The sequence below is a fragment of the Plectropomus leopardus genome, chromosome 13 (genome assembly GCF_026936395.1).
Source record: "Plectropomus leopardus strain MGB_pleo_1.0 chromosome 13, ASM2693639v1, whole genome shotgun sequence".
Lineage (NCBI taxonomy): Eukaryota > Metazoa > Chordata > Actinopteri > Perciformes > Serranidae > Plectropomus > Plectropomus leopardus.
In genome coordinates this window covers 32,901,547-32,925,261 of record NC_142188.1, presented here as the reverse complement: position 1 = coordinate 32,925,261, position 23,715 = coordinate 32,901,547, and the positions used below count along the sequence as shown (strand labels likewise).

The 23,715-nt window shown below is 41.7% G+C and overlaps 1 protein-coding gene across 1 annotated transcript in view; it reads right to left on the bottom strand.

The window, feature by feature from the left end:
- Window positions 1-21,583, bottom strand: part of slc2a15a (solute carrier family 2 member 15a) — a 45,738-nt gene extending 24,155 nt beyond the window's left edge. Inside the window, exons 1-5 of the mRNA XM_042502418.2 lie at window positions 21,215-21,583; window positions 16,328-16,426; window positions 8,672-8,832; window positions 2,238-2,362; window positions 438-583 (exon numbers count right to left, since the gene is read on the bottom strand). Coding sequence (XP_042358352.2) covers window positions 438-583; window positions 2,238-2,362; window positions 8,672-8,832; window positions 16,328-16,426; window positions 21,215-21,259 — 576 coding nt within the window. The 5' untranslated portion in view covers window positions 21,260-21,583. The remainder of the gene's footprint in view (window positions 1-437; window positions 584-2,237; window positions 2,363-8,671; window positions 8,833-16,327; window positions 16,427-21,214) is intronic.
- Between the last annotated feature and the right edge of the window lie 2,132 nt (window positions 21,584-23,715).

The following is a 23,715-nucleotide window of genomic DNA, read 5'->3' as shown; positions in this document are numbered from 1 at the left end:
CATTTCTTATATTTCACACTTTTAAGGTGTAAATGCTTGTGAAAGGCATGTGAACACAGCAAAGAAAAAACAATGTCAGTTGAGGTGCTAAAGGGTTAAACACTGCATTGGATGTCTATAAACTTTGAATACATTCTGATAAAATGGGACATCTTTGGACATATCAAATGAGGCTCTGGTTAACTGTAATTGATTCATGATGTGCTATTTCAGGCTTTAACTTGCAGGACTAAGCACACTAATGTTAAGACACTTTAAGGCAGGAGGAAAGCCTGAACTCTACCCTTAGTATTGTTCATCAGTCACAGTTACCTTAGTAGCTGTTATTAGATACAATAGATATTTTTTTCTTTCACTTTTACGTTCATGATTTGTGCAGAAAGAACTCATGAACTCATGTTCACATCAGCACTGGGTGATAGACAGCAGTTGACTACCTTTCCTAGAAGTTCATGTAGGCCGAGGATTTGGGCGGCAAAGACTCCGGTGCCAATAAAGATACTCGGCATGAGACCCAGGAAGCCTCGCAGATTCTTAGGAGCTATCTCACCCAGGTACATCGGCACCACACTTAAAGAGATGCCTGTAGTGAAACAAATAAATATTTTTATTTCAGAAAGCACAAAAGAGGATTCATGTTACAAAGGACTGATTTAAAATATAATGTTCAAAGAGTTCATGGTATAATTCAACACTATGGTATAACTGCAGTGTAAAAAATATGGATTATCTGAAGAAACACAACCAACAGGTAGACAGACACCACATGGACAGAAGTATATGGACACTTAGATAATAATAATAATAACCCATTATGAGCTGGCTTGTAAGAAGTCAGCATCTCTATTACCTAGCTTGGGGCAAGGCAGACGAGCTCCAAAAGTGTTGAATAAAACCTTATAATCACTTCTTAAATGATCAGGGAGCCAATGGAGGGAAGCCAGGATTGGGACAGTAAAGTATATGAACGATATTAAAATGGGATTGTTGGATGCAGTGCCTATTAAGTGTCATGTTTCTGGGGTTTTTTTTGGACTGTGTTTTGAGGTTTTATGTTTTTGTTTTTTCTTGTTTCAAGTATTCATACACATTTAGTCTGTTTCTTAATATATTTTGAAGGTTATCTCCTTATGTGTAATGTCCTGCTTTACTTCCCACCTTCTCCCAAGGAGGGTGGAAAAATTAGAAGTCACAGTCTCAAATGATGTCACACAACTGGGGTACTGCACATGCGCAGTAAAATCTGGTCTGTAGTTTTCAGCCAATCAACCAATGAGACCGGGAAAACGAAGACTAGATAATTGTAGTGCCATGTACTGCAATTGTGTTACATCATTTGAGACTGTGACCCTCCTGCCTTTTCCCCACCTGTTTTCCATCACACCTGCCTTTCATCAGTTTCGTTAGTCCTTCTTGTTTCCAGTCTTCCCTGAACATCTGTTCTCTATGAGTCTTGTTTGCTCCACCCATAGTGTCCCCGACCACATCCTCGTTTTCAGCCAGTCTGTTTCAGTCAGCCTCTGTTTCCCTCCATTTGCCTGTGTCCACCTCCTCCAGCTGTGTCTTGTTCTAGTGGTTAGTTCTGTGTATATATAGCTGTGTCTTTTCCTGTGTCCTTTGTCAGTTCATCAATGGTGGGTTTACATTAACCCTCAAATTGAAAATATGATCATAAAATATGCCTAATGGAAACACGTCAATTTTGAAAAAACTCAAACATATATTTCCAAAAACTTTTTACACATGCATGAGGTGGTTTTTCAGGTAATTTGAAAAAGCAATATTTGGCAGAACTGCAATGGAAACACTTTTTTGGCTTTTCTTGGTCACATGACGCTATGGTTATGTGCTTGTCAGAAGGAACTGGCTCCCTCATGATGCAGCAGGTACTAAAAGAAGTGTTACTGTATCACATGACTCTTATAAAGTTGAGTGGATCATCTGAAAGTTTTGAATCCACAATTCCTCTGTGATCATGGACGATCAGTTCCCAGAAATCCATCATATGTTGCCGCTCTCACGTGTAAGGAACTCGCCTTTTCCTTATCGCTTGCAAAACATGCCTATGTTGCCTACGTTGCCTTTCATTGGAAATAATGACTGCTAGTGCGGTGGCTGCAATAGAATTAAAGCTACAAATCCACATACATTTGTGTACATGTCCCATATATACAGCAAAAAAAAGTGCAAATAAGTATGCAATGGATGCAGAGGTGTGTATGTATGAGTGTGTGTACCTGAGTGAATCCCTGTGATAAAGCGGCCAATGATGACCATCTCAGGTGAACCACAAATCCTGCTGAAGCCCATCAGTGAGCTGGCAATAAACACCAACACTGTGGTTTTTACCACTGTGCCTTTCCTGAAAGTTCACATAAACACACACACACACACACACACACACACACACACACACACACAGTATAGGTGTTATGAATATACATAAAAGCATATGAGCCAGAGGTTTATGAAACAGTGTGGACAGCAGCAGTATATGGTCACCAGCAGTAACCCCCTCACCTGATATACACACAGTCATAATGACAGACATGTATGCCAGTATAAGTCCTGATTAGCCATAAAACGCTAACACAGCTCACAAGGTTGGTCATAAGCTCTGATTAAAGGCTGCTGTGTGCATTGAGTGATCATCCTGTAAATGGGATTATAAATTACCTGCTTTTCATTTGCATTTAAATGTCCAAATGAAGTTCTATGAATAGTGCAGATGAATGGAGCTCTCAGCTGAAATGCACTGAATATAAAGAACAAGAACTTTCCTCTGCACTTTGTGGACTAGTACACTTCTGAAGGGCAGAGGACGAGATGAAACTGTGCACTCTGAAGGACGACAGGACACCAGGGGACGGGGCTACCAACACAGAGGATAGAGGCATGATTGATAGAAGGCCCTGATCTAGTGCCTTTTGTGCCAGTGCGAGTATGTGTGTGTGTGTGTGTGTGTGTTTGAGGGCCTTAATTCCGAAACTTGTTATATCACATTTACTTATCTTTCATGTAAAACTAGATATCCTGAACCATGTTTATCTGTGTCATTCTCAGATTTGTAAAAACTATTATTGTATGTTCCTCGCTGTGACTGCGTGTGAGCAGAGACTGTTAAGGTGTTCATGTTGGTGGCAGCACCAGATGCTGCTGAGTGCCTCTCAGGCTGGATTTGCCAGTTGGCCACGATCCACCCTCATGGCTGGGTGGTCTTTAGGGATTACTGGGTAAGGTGTCAGAACAGAGCACAGCCAACATCCAAATACAGCTCTGAGGGCTTCTGAGGACAAATATTCCCTCCTTGATGTCAAACTCTACTCAATCAGTAGGTTAAATTACAATTACAGAAAATGAGGCTTTACAAAGTGAATTTATGATTTTGATTATGTTTACCATCAGAACTACCCGTTTTGAGAAATGTCCCTGAAAACCCTTTTTTTAACTTTGTGTCCCGTGACATAATGGAATCATTTTCTCCACAGGGCACAATGAGCTAGCAGGTGGTAGTGAGTCTGGGGAGTTGTTCTACAACCCCAGTTCCACGAAAGTTGGGATGTTGTGTAAAACTTAGGGCATATTTACACCTGTCTGTTTGTTCCAGAACAGGGAGCCTTTTCTCCTAAGATCGGTTCGTTTGGACATATGTCAACGCAGCAATCGCACTCGGTAGCGGAACAAAACAAGCGGCCTGAGATCGCCTAGAAGAGGTGGTCTCGGCTCGCTTCCATTTGACACCTGGAGCAGTTCTTTGCAGTAAGAACACAGCAACCGACACAACTGACTCATAACTGTGGTTCAACCTCCAATAGAAGGGCGCAGTGATGCACCCAGCTGCCAACAGTCGAACAAAACAAACGCAGAAGAAGAAGAAGAAGAAGAAGAAGAAGAAGAAGAAGATACCTCGAGTTTGCCCGAAATGAGCCATGGGTTGACCTGGAGTAGTCAGAATGTTAGATGCCTCATCAAAATCTGGGCCCTTGTTGCCCTGTTGCAATGTTTTTGAAACATGTTCCACGCATCAAATCCAGAACAAGAAAGCTTTTCAGTTTGAACATTAACTACCTCGGAGTGTAAGAGTGGAAAATTTTGCCTGGCAGTGCATGATATGAGTGACCTAGCAAGCTGTAGCTTGCAGATAAGGTTGTGTTATAAGTATCACTACTCTTGCCAGTTTCATTATCAATCAGTACTAGTTTTGATACTGCTTCATGTGTGGTTAAGAAATACCCAAAGAAACATTGAAACAAGGCAGCATTTAATTTCTTCAAATCTGTCTGTCTGTGGTCCCTCAGACACAGAGCTTGTAACAAAAAGACAGTGGTCCATGTGCATTAATGTGAGTTTTCAACCTCATCAGTGTCATAATTAGCATCAGCATTTTCCCCCGACTACGGTTGGGTTTCTTTTAGGCTCAAATTGTACTTTGAAGGTATATATTACTGCTTGGACGTACACAGCTCCGCAAACTGTGCATGTTAACTGTTACGACTGAGGTCCTCAGTCAGTCAGTCAGTCATTTTCTGTAACCTCTTGTCCTTGTAAGGGACACTCACGGTCACACCTAAGGGCAATTTAGAGTCACCAATCAACCTGCGCTGCATGTCTTTTGACTGTGGGAGGAAGCCGAAGACCCCGGAAGAACCCACGCAGACAGGGGGAGAACATGCAAACTCTGCACAGAAGGGCCCCTACCACTGAGGTCCTATTATATGTTATTATTTTGTGTTAGATTGGCTGTGTTGGCTGTGTGTTGCCCCTTTGTGTGCCTGCCTGTGTATCAATGCAGGTGCGTCATCACTCGGAGCTCATTGGTGGATCGAGTTCCCGCCTTGACAGGTGACGGCGGTCTTTCCCTATTTAATGAGAGCGGTGATGTCACCGCAGCGCAGGGGGAACCCCATCTCTCTCCTCTCCCAACCGGCCACGCCACGTCAAAGCCCCACTGACATGATGCATTTGCATTCACCTCTCGTGACAGGACGAGTCAAAGTAGCCGTGCACCCATGGTTTACGATTAGTGGTGCCTCGTTCACTCTGGGCAATGATTGGGCAGGAGGGAAAGTGTTTCCTCCACCCAAAGTCGTCGATTACCCCGTTTCTGACGCATCCGTCTCGGCCCCCTCTGCCTCGTCTGTGTCAGATGTGTTCCCTGTGTGCGCTGTTACGCGTGCACAGGCTTGTGAATTCGGTGACGTTGTGAACTTGTCTGAGTCTTTTATGACTTTGTCAGATGATGATGATTGTGACAAAAACTCTTCTGTTATGTCTGTCTGTTCGTTAAGAAACAAGAAACAACAACAAGTAATGTGAAACAGTGTTTCTTTTTCTGTTGAGTCTGAGGTAAGTCTAAATGTAACAAAGAAAACGTTGATAAATGCTCAGGAAAATGATCCTTCTCTAACTGTGTGTCTCTCTTCTGCTGTAGCTACCACTTAAAATCAGTCTCCTGTAATGTTCTTTCTACAAGATGGTGTGCTAATGAGAAGGTGGAACCCTGATTCGAGTGAGCTGCATTCTGTTAACCAGGTTGTGGTGCCAAAAGAATACCGACCTCAGGTACTCAGCCTTGCACACAACACCGCTTTTGCCGGACATTTAGGTGTTAAAAAAACATACCAGCGCGTGTTACATAATTTCTTTTGGCCCGGTTTAAAAACAGAGGTAACGAAATATTGTTGTTCCTGCCACACCTGCCAGCTGGTGGGTAAACCAAACAAACCCATCCCACCAGCACCTTTGCATCCCATTCCTGCTCTCGATGAGTAGTTTGAGCATGTAGTGATTGATTGTGTCGGCCCGTTGCCAAAAACGTGTTGTGTGCCGCAACGCGTTACCATACCACAGGCCATTCCTCTGCATAATGTAAAAGTTAAACCTGTCGTTAAAACCCTAACCAAGTTTTTTTCAACCTTTGGTTTACCAATAACAGTGCACACAGATCAAGGTACTAATTTCACATCTAAAATATTTGCAAGTAATGACAGAAACTGAACTGAACTGACTGAAACTCCGAGTCTCCAAAACGCGAACAGAATGTGCTTGATTATGTTGGTGTGTTCCGTGAGCGCCTCCATCACACATGTGAGCTTGCCTGTGAAAATTTAGTACAAGCACAAAATAAAATGATACATCGTTGTGACCAAAAATCTGGTCCAGAGATTTACAGCCTGGAGACAAAGTCTTTGTTTTACTGCCATCACTTAGGTCCTGTCTTCAATTTCGCTTTTCTGGGCCATATGTGGTAGAGAGAAAAATTTGCACTACTGGTTATGTCATTCAGACACCAGGCCAAAAAAGGAAATTGCGTGTTTGTCATGTAAACATGATTATTTCCCGTGAAAGCGCTGCTCAATGATCTCCTGCTGCATCGGTAGTCTCTGTGTCCTCTGCTCCCCTGGAGCATCACCCCTCCGAAGACGGGTTAAAAGAAAAAAGTGGCTCGATGCCACCCAGTAGTCTGAAAAATTTGGAAATATTCAATGATTTGGAATCTTTGCTATTTGTCTGATTCTGTGCGTGCTGATTTGATCAATTTGATTGAAGATAATTTGTTACTCTTTTCTGATCATCCACGTCAGACTTAAGTTTTGTGTCATGGTATTGAGGTGGAAGGCCATAAGCCAATTAAGCAGCACGCATATCACCTTAATCCCACAAAGAGAGCTGGGTTATTTGATCAAACGCGGATTGGCTGCTCCCAGCATGAGTACGTGGAGCTCTCCGTGTGTCCTCGTCCCTAAACCTGACCAAACCTCTCGATTTTTTAATGAATAGCGAAAAGTTAGCCGCTGATGGAGGATTGCATTGACAGAGTAGGTTCCGCTAACTTTGTGATCAAGTTCGACCTGTTAAAAGGTTACTGGCAAGTGCCGTTAACTCCACGAGCATCCGCTTTTGTTACACCTGACACCTTCCTCCAATATACTGTAATGCCATTTGGCCTGTGCAACACTCCTGCTACGTTTCAGTGCCTTACGCAGCACATGCAGGCTGGTGTCCAAAATTGTGAAGCTTATCTCATCAACGTGGTTGCCTATTCCTCCACCTGGTCTGACCATCTCGCCACGCTTTCACAGATTTTTACTCGTCTCCGTGAAGCTTCCCTAACAGTTAACTTTGCAAAAATGTGAATTTGGCAAAGGCACTGTCACTTATCTGGGTAAACAGGTGGGTCAAGAGCAGGTGCACCCTGTGGCAGAGAAAGTGCAAGCCATGATTGATTTTCCCGTGCCAGAGTCAAAGAAAAGCTTGTGCCGTTTCCTCGATATGTGCGGGTATTACCAAGGATTTTGTCATAATTTTTATAATTGTTGTAGCTCCTCTGACATGTCTCATGAGTCCCAGTAAAAGTTTTGGTCTCCCACTTGTCAGTCTGCTTTTGTGTCAGCTAAGGCTTTGCTGTGTAGTGCGCCCGTCCTCGCTGCGCCAAACTTCTCACAGTCCTTTAAATTAGAGGTCGATGCAAATGCGCTTGGCACACGTTCCGTTCTTCTCCAGGAAGATGCGCAGGGTATAGACCATCCAATCTGCTACTTTTCTAAAAAGTTTAACAAACACCAGCTCAACTATAACACTATAGAAAAGGAAGCTCTCTCCCTGCTGCTTTCTCTGCAGAACCTCGGATCTACTTCACAACCTGTTTATGTGTTCACTGACCACAATCCGCCGGTATTCTTAAATCAGATGCGCAACTCGAATCAGCACCTCATGCATTGGTCTCTTCTTTTGCAAGATTTCAATATAGAGATCTATCTATCTTAGCTGATACTTTGTTTATGTCGTTTTCTTAAATTGAACATCGGAGGGGGATCTTCAGTTCTTGGGAAAGGGGGTGTTACGACTGAGGACATAATGTATGTTATTATTGTATTATTTTGTTGTAGATTGGCTTTGTTGGATGTGTGTTGCTCCTTTGTGTGCTTGTGTGTGTATCAATGCAAGTGCGTCATTGCTCCGATTGAGTTCCTGCCTCGATAGGTGATAGGCTGTAACGGAGGTCTTCCCCTATTTAAGGAGCGTGGTGACGTCACTGCAGTGCAGGGGTAACCCCACCCCCACCCCACCCCAACCTGCCACGCTTTCCTTTGTTTGAGAGTTTTGTTTACTTGGGTTTATTTTGGGTAATGTAAGGGTGAAACTTCAGTGTAGTTAACCTCCTTTTGTTCTGTTTCTGTTAAGTTAAATTATACTTCAGTTGTCTTAGATTTATTTGGATTATCTTAATTACTTCTCAGAGATGTTTGTGTTTAACATGTTAACCTGATTTTCACCCTGAGGTAAATTTCCATCCACTTTCTGTTCTTATTATATGTATTATATGTTGTAAATAAATCACTTCCTTTGTTAAATCTTGACAAAGTCATCCTCATGGCTGCTTGGGACTTGAGGGAAATGGGTTTATCACGTTGTGTCCTGGCCGCCCCTAGATGGGGCATAACACAACTGACTCTGTCTGGACATGCAGTGTAGTATTGACAGACATATTTTGTGTGTGGATTGGTTATCTGCATGCATTTTTTTTGTATGTCAGTACACCAGAGCTCTAACTACTTGGTGAGATTGAGAGAAAGATTGTCGTCATGGTTAAATGAAATAAACATTGACTGTTGTAGAACTGGTATAAAATACAGGATCTCCTGAACAATCTGTGAACACTTAGTCTTACCTGCCAAAGCGAGTGACCAGCATGCCCACGATGAGAGAGCCCACCAGACCTCCAATCGCGAAGATAGAGACAGTGAGAGAGTACATGAGGGTGAGGCTTTCCTCACTGAGTGCTGTTCCATTGCGACTCAACACCGTCCTGTTGTAGAAGTTCTTTATGTGCTGAGAGATGAAACAGAAACATCGAAAAGGGTCAGAGAAAGAAGGCAGCATTCAAGGTGGCAAAAACAATAAAAAATCATGATCATTCATGATGCATAAATGCAAGAAATTTCTATAGTTACAGTTAAGCCAATAGACATTATACCAGTGATTTCAGTCCCTGGGTTAACAGGGTGTAATGTCTTACTATTTTGCAAACTTTCTGAAGTAGTGACAGAGGACAGGTTAACATTACTGATTTGCACAAAACTGAAGTGATATTTTCAAAATAACATTCCAAGAAGCATGGTGATGGATGTTAAAAAACATTAGCAGCTTAATTTCTATTCCAGCCACTGCACTAGCCGTCATTATTTCCAATCCAAGGCCACGTTGGCGTGATATGGAGCCATAATGGAAAGGCAAGCCCCTTATACGTGGGAGCAGCCATGTATGAGGGAATTTATGGAGATGATAGTCCACAATTTATACAGATTTATAATTTATAATCATGCCTGAAAGAATGCCTGAAAGAAGTGTATGTCACGCGTAATCTATTAAAACAAACTTCACAGGAGAATGTGAGCACCAAAATGCATACAAACATTTTGTGGATGGGAAAGTGGTCACACAGTTGGTGAGGTTGTGAACTAAAGCCCAAATTCAAACTGCAGATCCACTAGATTTGCTCTGAGAGGAATTGTGTTGAGACGGGATTTGGTTCACTCCACCTTTTAGAGCCAAATTAGAGAGCAGTATTTCCTGATGAGAGAGGAAACCTTATCTTTGTGCATCATGTGGCCAAGATATCCTGGTCTCACAAGACCAGCACTAACAAACTTTATGTGCTTCTTCTTTTTTCACTTTCACATTTTTTAGCTCTTGGTCTAATCTAATCCACGACCCTTTTTTGACTTCAGTATCCTAATCAGTTGACCATGTGATGGCAGGGGGTTGGTGGACCTGCATCAATTACCCCAACTGCAGCAGGATGACTGGCAGACACATGCTGCTACTCACTGGAAGCTTTAATGCATGTGACTTGCTCTTCAAGTAGACTGTGATGGTAAATACCTCAGATGGGTTATTTGAGGATGCCGGGGAGGGGGGCGTCCTCAAATAACATAAGCAAACATCACTCTCGTGTTTAAGTTGACTTGCTGACTCCTGATCGATGCATGGAAGTAAGTAACATTACCTCACTCAAACTCTGCCCACTCTCAACCAGTACAGAAAAATGAGAAAGAAATCACAAATACTATACACAAATATTTCACATGAAATAAGCAAAACTATTTTGCAGAAAACTGTCCACATCAGAAAATCAGAAAATAGATTTTCAGTATCTTTAAAAATCAGAAATAACATCTACTTTGGATATCAGTGTGTTTGGCCATGATATTTAAAGTAAATAGTAATAAAGACTGATAGGAGCATTCTGTGGTAGTCATGTTTTATTATTCATATTTTATTAATGGTGATCTGCTAAAATAAGGCAAATTATCAGTTCAGGAAAGTCTATTATTTTTATTTTTGCACTGAAGACTATAAAGAATGTTATGGAAAATGAAGGCTGTACATTTTCAGCCATTCCACATTTGTTCAATACTGCTGCTTTGACAGTGCTTTTCCACCCTTTGCATGCGCATGAAATGTAGCTGGATGGCGTCAGGTGAGAATTATTCTATGTACAGGTATTATTACATGCCATTGGACAGCACATGCTGTGTCTGCATTATCATGGCAGGATGGCGTCAAGTTGAAATGCTGCAGGTAACAAGGTAATATAAGGAGCACAAGGGCGCCTGTAAAGCGGGCAGGAGGGATGGTGGATGGGTCCAACAAATGCAAACTTTCATGCAGCAGTCTGGTGTTCACTTACCATCTGTGATATATTTTTTTTCTACACCTCACCATGTGCCTCCTTCTCCTATTCCTAACCATCTGTGCCAGTATATGTGATTGATCATGTTCTGGTGTTGGTTGCTATGTGCTTTTGTCTGTCTAAACATAACCATATGCTGCATAATCCCACCATGTGCATTTGTTGACATCATGGTAGCGGCATCCCGGAACTTTAACAGCAGATGCAAAAGGATACTTTATATGTAATAAGCAGACACAGAAGTTTACTGCAAAGCTGCAAAATGTGGCCACTTAGGTGCACAGCGTGTTGGCATTTTATGACTTCAGAGGAATATTTAATTAGGCTATATTGCAAGCATATTGAAGCCCTGTATCATCAATCAAAGTCCCTCAAATTGTTAGCTGTCTTTATCACAGTGAATTTTTAAAAAAGTAGGCTTGCTCACTGTTGGCTTTCTGGAATGCATTTTGGTGACAACTGCTGCCTGCTGATAAGCCCATACTGTGATCAGCACTTTATTTCAAGATGGGTAGCTACCGGGTGAGCTCAGGGCTCTTCTACAGGACAGGCCAACAAAAAAGGGTAGTAATTGCAGGGTCCACTGTAGATGATATTGTATATTAGTGGCATAAATTCTTAACAAATGCATCAATTAAATTAGTAAAAATCACTTATCATGCAGGGAATTTGTGACTTTTGGGTCTCTTAGGACCTTGCACAATTACCCATGTTGCCATGTTGCCAAACCAGCTCTGGGTCAAAGTGTGTGTGTGTGTGTGTGTGTGTGTGTGTGTGTGTGTGTGTGTGTGTGTGTGTGTGTGTGCAGGCCAGATGACAGAGTTGCTTGGGTTTGGGACAACAAACTCTCAGATGAGAGGTCATCAGACAGCCCACTGTCCAAGTGAAGCCTGAAAAACAAGGGGCAGCCAAAATAAAAGAAAACAAGAGCCCACTTCCTTCATCTTATTCTACAATTGCAATTCTTTGAGAAAGAAATGTACGTAATGTAAGAATGACATGAGATGTATCTGCAAACTATGATATAGTATTTAAAACTGATTCCAGACAAGTTGATATGATTCCCTATGATTATGCAGGTTAGCTATCAGTAACTCAAAGGATGCATTCTCTGTCATTAACTTAACCTATTCTCTATATTCAGGTCTGGCTAGACTTTTCCAGTGGCGGAGGATTACCCTAGCAGCTGTAATAAAACCTGTGAGGGCTAGAACAAATGCTTCTTTTGAGATGCTAGGTAAACACAACCTGTCTCCCAAAAGGCAAAGTTGAACCACTTCAGGAACAGGTGTACCTGGCCATTCTTGAATTGTTTTTATTATCTCTCTCCAGAAGGGCAAGACTAAAGGGCAGTCTCACATTGCATGGATAAAGGTGCCTTCCTGCCTTTTACATTTCCAGCATAGATTATTTTCTAATAAACCCATTTTATGAAGATGAAAAGGTGTGAAATAATATCAATGAAGTATCTTATAGTGTGTAAATTTTCCTTGGCTTCTCTTGTAAACCAGCCTGCACTTGTACAGGAATCCTTATCAATGCTTTTATTTAAATCCCTCTGTCAGATAAGTCTGAGGTTCTCGCAGTTTCCATATATTGCATTGGATATTATCTTATAAAAGGTGGAGGCTGACTGATTGTTTTTAGGTAGTTTAAAGTATTGCTGAAGCATATTATCCTCCCCAGGCAACTGGTTAACAACATTCCCCAAACTGCTCCTTTTTTGTAAATATCTCCAGAAATCTGATCTATTGTTAAAGGGGAACTATGAACTGAGTTCTACAAAAGATTTAAATATTTTATCATTGATCAGAGCAGCTATATTTCTAATACCACTACACAACCAGGAATGCCAAAAAATCACTTTTTTCCCCACTTTTACTGCTGGGTTATTCCAAGGTGAAGACTACACCTGTTTATACTGTGATCTCTTAAATAATTTATGAAGTTTAATCCAGAAATTCTTTGAGTGTTGTAAAATTGGATTAGTTTCTTTGCTCCCAGACCTATTCAGAGACTGGGTATTTTGTGATAGAGCTTTATTTGGACTAAAGGACTAAAGTTCTTGTTCTATTCCAATCCATCCTAGATGATTACGCTCATTAATCCAGTGTTTTGCCAATTTATCCATGTCAAAGGCCGTACTATACAGCTCCACATTAGGCAGAGAAAGCCCACCATTCCTTCTCGTTGTATAAAGTTTTTGTATATTAATTCTTGGTTTATTCCCATTCCAAAAATAATTCTTTATAATTTGGTTGTATTGTTTCTCCAGGTATTGTTACTGGAAGCATCATTGACAGGTAGTTAAACTGTGTTAATCTTGCCCTAAAGGCTTGTATTAGGTTTCTGCCACTTTTCTAAACTGTCCTTTATCTTTGTGAGGAGAGAAGTCAGATTAAGTGACGCAGACTCTGCACCGATCTGTCGTGGTGAAGAGGGAGCTGAGCCGAAAGGCAAAGTTCTCGATTTACCGGTCAGTCTTCGTTCCTACCCTCACCTATGGTCACAAGTTTTGGGTAGTGACCGAAAGATCAAGATCGTGAGTACAAGCAGCCAAAATGAGCTTCCTCCATAGGGTGGCCGGGCTCTCCCTTAGAGATAGGGTGAGAAGCTCGGTCATCCGGGAGGAGCTCGGAGTAGAGCCGCTGCTCCTCCGCATTGAGAAGAGCCAGATGAGGTGGCTCGGGCATCTAATTAGGATGCCTCCCGGACCCTCCACGGTGAGGTGTTCAGGGCACGTCCCACCGGTAGGAAGCCCCGCGGAAGACCCAGGACACGCAGGAGAGACTCTCAGCTGGCCTGGGAACACCTCGGGATCCCCTGGGAAGAGCTGGACGAAGTGGCTGGAGAGAGGGAAGTCTGGGTTTCCCTGCTTAGGCTGCTGCCCCCGCAACCCCACCCCGGATAAGCGGAAGACAATGAATGGATGGATGGATACATCATGCCAGATGTGAGCCACTTAAATTGACCAGCCCTAACCATAGTGGGGTAACATGTCTTAGATACAGGCATGATCTCCGACTTATGCCAGTTTACTTTGTAGCCAGAAATCTGAGAGAACATTTTGATTGTATCAAGTAGAGCTTGGGTAGAGGATGCTGGCTCCAAGACCAGGCACAGAATGTCATCCGCATATAGAAAGAATTTGTGCTGTCTTCCACCAGCCCGTACTCCTTTAATCCTTACTTCTTTTCTTATCTCTATTGCTAACGGCTCTATGAATAACATAAACAGAAGAGGGGAAAGGGGATCCCCATGCTTTGTGCCTCTAGACAGCTCGAAAAATGAGGAAATCATACCATTCATGACCACAGCCGCACTAGGTTTTGCATAAATTTTCTTAATCCAATTGAGAAACCCCCTCCCAAACCCAAATTTTTCCAAAACACTGAACAAAAATCTTCATTCCACCCGATCAAATGCCTTCTCAGCATCAAGTGAGAGGGCAGCGATTTGTGTTTCATCAGCATGACTTGACCACATCAAGTGGAGTAACCGTCTAAGATTGTCAGTAGAAGACCAGGACCAGGGCCAGGACTTTTGTAAGAACCTTACAGTCAACATTCACAAGGCTAATTTTAATTTTTCATTCTTTGTCATTCTTATGCTGATTCAAAAATACGAAAGTAAGCTTCTTATCGATTAAAATAGCAACTCCACGTTTCTGATCAGTAAAACAACTGAAAAACACATGACCCATCCAGTTTCTCTTAACTTTGACAATTTCCTTATCTATCAAATGTACTAGCTGGAGAAATGCCACATCTGCATTTCGAGATTTAAGGTAACATAAACACTTCTTTCTCTTAACAGGGTTTAACAAACCATTCACATTCCAAGTAATTATTCTCATACTTTTATCCATTCTTACTTTTCACTTTCTATCAAAAGTCTGCTTTCTGAGGTTATTGGGCTCCCAGAAAAAATAAAATAAGATAAATACAATCCTGAGCTGCCAATACTGAGACACAATACTTACATGCTGTTTTAAAACTCAAGTCTGTGCAGAACACCAAACCAAAACTTAACCAAACCTTCCAGAAAAAAACACAGATAAAAAAATAAACAATCACATGGGAACTTTGAGACAGTCACCACTGTGCTCTCTTCCCATAACCAAACAGTGCCCATTGTAGGCACACCCTTATCATTACTGGTCTGTAGAGGCCCACAAACCTCCCAAATCCCCACATCATGAAATACAACAATATACTACCTTTATATGTAGTTGCTCTGTAGTATTTAGGACATATTACAACTGAGACTTGAATGTTTTGTTTTTTTTTCCTCCTCATCTTACCCCGTTTTGTTTGTCTTTATTTTGCCATCTGTCAATCAAAAATGGGTGTGGGAATTGAAGGAAAAAAATTAACCTGCATGCTGGGAAGTGTGATCCCTCATTTTTGCATCTGTTAACTCGCTTCCATAGACTGTTTAATTCCCAGTGTTCATCATAACAGCCCGAGCTTCAGTTGTTAGTGCTGCTGATGACTTTCTAAGTCTGTATAACCCAAACGTATTCACTCCATTGGCTTCTGTGTAATGAGCTCCATCGCCTTACGGGGATCTTCAAAGCTTTTCCTCTCTCTGTTCCATATGAAACGGAGAGTTGCAGGATAAACCAGTGTGAATCTGATGTCGAGGTCATGACGTTTCTTCCTGACGTCAGAAAACCTCCTCCTCTTCTCTTTCCTGGTCATGTCAGGAAAGATGGAAATCTTGCAGTCATTCCAGATAATTCCCCTCTTGTCTCAATATATTTGTCTGACGACAGCGAGCATCCTCTCTCTCTCCAAAAAACTGGAAACGCATGATGATCAGCCTCGGTGGTTGTCCCTTGTCGGGCTCCAGAGCAAGGGAGTGGTGTGCCCGCTGCAGCTCGGTTTCTGACAAGACAATGCCCAGTGCCTCGGAAATGATGGATCTCACCAGTTCTCTTGGTTTTCCATTTTCAGAGCGCTCTTTCACACCAACCAGACTGAGATTGAGAGGCCTGTTTCCGTTTGCAATGTCCTGCACTACTCTCTGAAGCTCCTCACACTGCTGGGCTCTCTTTTAAACTTCTTTATCAAGCCGTGCTGTATGGCATCTGATTTGTAGCTTACATTAAAGGTTTCCTCGAGTTGCCAAGAGGGAAAGTGGGCAACCTGACAGGAGGTTCGTTGTAGGCGGCCATCTTGGTCTGTGGTCCCACGTGACTCCTTTCAAGAATTTCTTCATAAACTTCCTTCCCTGTCTGCTTTAGCTTTCTCTTTTTCTATTTTCTGCACCTGACTTTCTCCGACTGGCCAAACCAATTTTACATGGCGGTAATTTAAAGATTTTCCATCACTGTGTGAAGGAAAATTAGGAAGATAAATACAGAAAGCTTTAATGTTAATTAAAATACATACATTTTCACAAACAGCCCCATTTTGACAAATAGTCCATTCTTCTGCTTCCTCCAGCAGAGAATTAAGGGCACTAGAGGGCCCAATTCTGGCCCCTTCCCACCAACTCAGTAGTGCCCGGCACAAGTGACCCGTTTGTCCCCCCCTGTCGGCGGGCCTGTGTGTGTGTGTGTGTGTGTGTGTGTGTGTGTGTGTGTGTGTGTGTGTGTGTCCATGCACAGGTAGACATGCATCTTACCACAGCAGGGGAGTTGACCACTGCCAAATTGTAGCCATAGAGCATGGAGCTCCCAAAGGAGGTGAGGAATGCCACCGCCAACAAAGAGCCGGTCAGTTGCTGCAGACAGCCGGAGAGAAAGACAGAGAGAGAGAGAGAGATGTGTTACGAAGTTTCATGCTGAGAAACTTTCCAAACTAGTCAGGTGATGACAGGAAATGGAGTTAAGACAGAGACATAAGATGTTACTTATGCACAATGGGCCTCTTTCACCAATGCCTTCAATGCCATGTTTTTTCTTAAATTTGTTTCTAGGAAAAGTCCTAAGAAAACATCTGATTCAGGACCTGTTCTTAAACCCCAGAATTGTTTGCACCTGTATGATGAATCTCTCTGTCCTTGTAAGATAATAGGGCGAGTCAGTTGATCCTAATTAGCGTAGAAGAACACCCTGAAGATTCCCATACAAGGGCATGAGACTGCACTGCTGTGTGCACAAACAGACTCAAGAAGAAAAGTTGAGAGAAACCCAAGTGTGCAGAGAGTGGAGCAACGGAGTTAACAAAAAAATATAAAGAAAAAAAAGAACCTATTACACTGTCATTATACACTGACAGATGACTCGATGGCACCAGGCACAACCGTATACAATGTGCACATGCGGTGTCACTTCAGCCGGATGACACTGGTCATGTCAGGCAATAATGCTGCCAGTAGCCATGTAATTTAAGGTATGCGAGTGCACTTATAGTGGGGTTGGGAAGGTGGATGGGGTGATTAACCGCAATTAACAATTGAAATTCCAAATGTTCTCATCCAAACTCATCACATGGTGCCGCTCTGTCACTGACCTTCCAAGTCTTCTTATGACGTTTTAGGTATCCTTCGGTGTCAGCTGTTAACGTTCCAGGATGCCATTACCGTGATGTCAACATGGTATGATGCAGCATGGTCAATATTAGGCTATTGATGAGCATCCATCACACTAGTATTTGCAACGTTTGTTGCGCCATTGGCACCTATTAGTTTGTTCTTTTGGATGACTCAGCATGTTAAATAGGCCATGGCAGAGCCCGTCAAAGAATGACATCGCTTTGATTGGCCGTTCAGCTCAGCACACAATAGACGGGTTTCTGGTTTCAGTGTTTGAATCACAAATGCATTTTAATCATTGCTACTAGTTCTTAGGTTTAGTGTGTCTGGACAACACTCCAATTCATGTGTTCGGGCCAGATACTCTTCTTCAGCATGTAAATTTGACAACAATTATGGTGGGCTTAATTATAAATCACCACATCAACACATTAACAGACAGTCCCAGCAGGGGGAGCCAACATTTTTACAAGGCACAGAATCACATTAATTTGCCATTTCATGTAAACTGAATCGTAGTTCATTTTGAGGACTCCCAAGTCAGCGTGTTGTGTCTTATTTTTTGTGTGTCTGAGCCATAAAAGCTACACACCTTCAACCAGGCTGTTTTAACACACAGTTTGAACATTTTCCTACGAAAAGTAGTGCACCCAAATTCATACATATCCAATATATTTTGAAAGGCTGTGATCACATGACTAATACGATGACAGGAGTGAACAAGTAAGCGATCAACAGTGGTCTTGTAAGGAGGGAAGTTGTGGTGTGGGATTGGTCACAAAAATATGGACTTTTCCCTGGAGACGTGTCTTCAGAAATGTGTGAGGTTTGCGTCACGTCAGGCGTAAAGCCTCACCATGTTTCTTTTCCTAAACCTAACAACAGTGACTGTACTTGCCTAAACCTAAGGGCACCCAAACATGTTTCTTCTCCTAAACTTAAACATAGAAGCTTTATATCCAAAACCTAAACCTACCAACTGTATATTAACTGTATATTATTTTTTAGTAGGATATCATTAGAACTGTTCTATGAGAATATGTTGCTTTGACCTGGTTGCATCTCATCCCACTTCTGACACCAAATGTATGGTTTTGAAGGGGGTGATCCTTTACAAACCAGCAATATTGACTTGTAAAAACGAGTCACACCAGTCAAGCAGGGATTTACTTTCAGGGATCTGACTTTTACCACTACTACTACCCCCTTCCCCTCACCCTAAAGTTCAACAGCTCTCATCAAACATGTTGCAGGCTAAGGGTCAACAAAGGCAGTCTCCAGGCAGATTCCAGCAGCAGAGGTAACATCCAACCTGACTCCCTCTCTCTGTGCCTCCACATTGCTTTCCCACCTGCCCAGCCTGTTCTCAGTCTGAGCTCATAAAATACAACTGCTTTGACAGTGCTTTTGGCATAGACACTGTTTACATAAAATGCCACTGCATTGCGTCAGGTGAGAACCTGGCTGGACAGAACTAGTTGTAGTGTTACTATACTCGGGTGGACGGCACCTACAGCGTCTGTAAGGCAGGATGGCGTCAGATTGAATCGCTGCCAGTAACGACCGAGTAGAAGGAGCATGAGGGTGCCTATAAGGCAGGCAGGCGGAAGGGGCAGTGGATGGGTCCAAAGAAACCAAAACTTTCATGTGAGAGTCCTGTGTTCACTTCTCGTCTGAATGTGATGTGTTTTTCTACACCTTACTATGTGCCTCTTTCCCCATCCTAACCATTCGTGCTAACATATGTGTTTATGATGTTCAATGCCGTGTGCTTGTATTGTCTAAACATAACCGTATGTCATGTCATCTCATCACGTGCATGTGTTGATATCATGGTAGCCCCATCTTGTAACGTCAACAGCAGACATACGTAAAAGGATTCCTAAGCGGGTTGTCCTCTAATCAGAAGGTTGGTGGTTCGATTCCTGGCTCCTCCATGTCAAAGTATCCTCGGTCAAGATACTGAACCCCAAATTGCTCCTGATCCTGCATCATCAGAGTGTGAATGTGTGTGACTAGTTACTAAGTAAGTTGCACCTTGTACGGTAGCCTTGTCTACCAGTGTCTGAATGTGTGGGCAAATGAGTGAATGTGGCATTCAGTGTAAAAGCACTTGAGTAATGAAAAAGACTAGAAAAGTGCTATACAAGTGCAGTCCATTTACCATTTACTGAAATCCACTGTAGCATGATGGTTTGGGATGAGACATGTTGCGCATACACCTCAGAGCCTACCAGAACCATTTCACAGTGACAGGCACATAGACAATCCAACCAATCACTCTGAAACAGATATTTACAATGTAATCTTACCAGTACCTTTCCAGTAATTACTACTGCTTAACAGGCTGAATTAAACACAAAATGGAATGAATACTAAACAAAAGCCAAACTCAACTAATACCCCGTCAAGCCACTCCACTCTCTTTCCTGAACAGGCAGCTAGGTGTTTTCTCCTCAAACACTCCTAATTCACACAACACAGCAAGAGGCTGTTGTCAGTCCAAAGTAAGTTCATCCACCACTACAAACAATAAAATTCAGATGCCCTCACACACACACACAAACGACATTTGTAAATATCCTCTTGTCTGCAATGCATGAGCTAATACATCTGCAGACTTTTCTGGCTATATATATATGTCACTGTAAGGTAATCTTGCTGATGCTTCTGGACCTGGTTATAGTATTATTAAATGAGGACAGAACATGATATGAAATCGCTGTAAAACTGACAAACTCGACAAGAATGATGAAGTTCCAAAACACACACAACTGACCCTGAACCCTGACCCAAAAATACCAGTGTCTTTGATCAATTTTGTTTGTTTTGTTTTTTTTAAATATATCTAATTTCTAAAATGTGAAATGTGTAAATAGATTTGACACAGCCAAAAAATTAAGATTTGTTTGAAATATTAAAGATTGAGTATTAAAGTTGGTACACTTTTTTTTCATAGCAAATTTCAGAATGTAATCAGGTCAGATGTAATTCATATGTTGACTTGTTGAAATGCTTTTTCATGTAGGATCTAATGAAATAAATTCCCCCAATAACGGAACATGACTGAAAAATGTTGCCATATAAATTCTGAGTAAAATCAAAATCAAAGTATCAGTTTTTATAGTACACTGTACAAATTGATTGTACTTAGAAATCAACCTATAACATATAAATCAAGAAAACTAATTGCTTTGAAAATGTACAGAAATATAACCATTAGTCTTCATTTATGTTTACATTATATCTAATTGTTAGGTTTACCTAACATTGGTCACATTAACTTAATTTTGTGAAGTTGTTGCAACTTGAATATAGCAAGATCACTTAAATAAAACTTTCCAAGTTTCAGCAACTTCAATAAACCAAGTTTATTGTGCTATATATCGGCATTCTGCTGGTTCCAAATTAGTCAGTAATATTTGTATTTTCTGTTACCAAAACAAAACTCGCAAATCTCCCCAGGTCCTCAGATCTCTTCATCATTGGCTTAATCCTCTTTGTCATGATCAAGTTAGGTCAGACTAACAAGTTACAAGGTTTACACAAATTACTAAAATTTAAGAAAGAACAAGGTAATTTCAGCTGTAATTTTTAAGTTAAAACAACTTCACAAAATTAAGTATATATAGCAAAATTTTGAGAAAACTTGATGATTAGACATAAACATAACTTAAAATTAAAAGTTATATTTACTTTCCTTTTTCTAGGCAATCGGTTTTCAAGATTATTTTAGGTAAGATCAACTTTTCAGATTTAACAGTGAAGGCTTTCCTTTTCAACAGTAGGTTTTTAAAATGTTGGTTTGAAGGTTTTTAAAATGTTGATGTGAAGTCTGGATGACCTAGTTAAAATATCTCATCAGATCTTATTGAGTTGCAGCCGCTGATCCCAAGTACGGGACTGCTGAAGTTTGAAAGTAGGTAATAAATGGTATTACCTGCTGGGTCTCTGTGTCTAAAACTATTGAGGTTCAGTCAGCTGACGGCCCTGGCTTTAGATCTGACCTGATTCATGCAGCCAGGCTGAACTTACCGATGTGATTTTCCCCGATGATGGAATTAAAACCTCCTCAGCCATTTATGAGATGTGCCGTCCAGTCCCACGCAGCAAAGGGCAAATGAGTCTCTCTCTACACTGAGGAGGATCTCATGGCTGTGGTGAGTAGGCAGCTGCACACACTGTACACAAAACTGAAATTTAAAGTGGTCAGGTCAGTTCATGTTCAGTGCAATGGCTCTCCTCCACCCAGCAGCAATCCACAGGCTCCCGATAACAAGCCCACACAGTGTCATCACATGACAGAGAGCAGCGTGACACACTGAGAGAAAAGCCTGCTGGAAGCAATTAACTTTAAGTGAATTTATAAAGAAAGAGATAGGAGGAGAGGAGAGGAGAGGAGAGGAGAGGAGAGGAGAGGAGAGGAGAGGAGAAAAATTGAGAGGAAAGGAGGAAACTAGGAAAGGAGAGGAGGAAACAAATTTAAAGAAAAAAATTAGCAGGAGTTGAGGAAACCAGAGGAAATGAGAGAAAAGGAGGAAATGAAAGGAAAGGAGGACACGAGGAGAGGAGACAATAGAATTTGAGGAAAAAAGAGAGAAGAAAAAGAGAGGAGACTAGGAAACGAGTGGAAATGAGGAGATGAGGAAACAGGGAGAGCACAGGAGGAAATGAGGAGGGCAGAGGAGACAATAAAATAAGAGGAGAGAAGAGAACAGGATAGGAGAAAAGAATAGGAGAGGAAAGGAAATAAGAGGAGAGGTGAGAAGGAGCTTAATAAATGTAGTGTAATGCAAGGAAAGGAGATGAGAGGAGAGGAGAGGAGAGGAGACAACAGAAGAAGTGGAGGAGAACAGAGAAGATAAGTACAACAGAGGAGAGAAAGTAGGAGGGGAGGGGAAAAGAAGCTGAGGGGAGGAGGAGGATGAACTCAAAGGGGGGGGCAAGAGAGAAGCTGAAAACAGTAGAGGGGAGAAGGGGAGAGCAGATGAGGACAGGGAAGGTGTAGAGAGAGAAAAGAAAACCAGAAAGAGAGGAGGCAAGTCAAATAAACCAGGAGGAAGGAAACACGAGGGCCAAGAAGGAAAGGCTGGCAGAAGAGATTTAGTGGGAGACAGGGCACTGACAGGTTTATAAACTAGCCTACCCTAATGAATGAAAACTAATGGCTGTTTGAGAAAAAACAGCTAAAAAAAAACCCAACTATAATAGAACTGTATGGTTTGTTATGTGTCAGTGAGTACATGTGGTTTGTACATAATACTGTAAACCTGCAGCAATCCTTAAACTGTGTAAACTAAGTAAACTTTGGGTTGCACAACTTATTTTACAAGTGCTCACACGATTTTTTACCTGCGTAAACAATCAGAAAACCTCATCCACACTCAAACTGATAATTTTGATCATTCTGTGGTACTGATCCCTGGGTAACACTCACCCGCAGAGCAGTACATTTCTTAATCTTGTGACTTTACCTCCAGTGTTGCTGCATGAAAGGCTGCTTTTGTTCTGAATACATTCTCTCTGTTAGCCCACATTCATATCACTGCAGTCTGTTATTATCACATTACCATGAATGTGTAAATTCCACCAGCTGGCCTGAGACCTGCTATACTGTATGTCACCATTGGATACAGGCACTATCAGGTGGCTTGATTTTGATTTCTCATGTGAAATGTGGATTCATTTCAGTGAACACAAGACCATGAGACCTGTTGACAAGACTAGGTAAAAACCTAGTTATAATGTATGAAACCATGTATGAAAAGCTAGAAGGCTTTTAATTTGAAAGGACTTGTAGTTTGAAACAGGAAGTGGCCTGCATATACCAAGCCACAGATGCTGTTCACCTTTATTTTTGCTGACAGTGTTGTGGTCCAACCCAAAATTTTTGACTGTGTTCATACTTCACGAGGGTTAATTTTTTCATCAATTTTTCAATTAAGCATAGGTTTATGTAGGTCTATAATGCATTACGAAAACCGATTATTTGTATTTTTTGGCTATCATTTTTTTTGTATGGTAGCGTTTGCTATCGTATTTTTTGTATCATTAAATCTCACTCACCAAATCTATAGTCCCATGTGACAGGGAATCTGAATATAAATAAGTAAAACTAACACTAGATCAAGTATTTTGGAGCAGGGAGCCGTGCAGATCAGTGGGTCCCAGGAGTACAATTGAAAATATTACACATCAAAGTTTCTCACATCCCGCACCAGCGCGCGCGCACACACACACACACACACACTTATCAAAAGTATCACACATACCTAGTTCAGAGGGTGGACATTTGGTTTCAGCTGAGCAGAATCACTTGCTGACCTGTGTGAAGAAATGCGCCTTAAAAGGCTTTGGTATACAATGATCTGATGACAAAGTATATGATAAATTGATTTATTTCAAGTGGAAGGAATACACCTGAACCAGAGCCTGTTAAGAGAGAGTGGCGTCATCTCCGTTCGCTCTAATGGCCTGTTTTTTCACAGCAATGGCGGAACGTGGAGCGTCTCAATAGTTCCCGGAAATGGCACTAA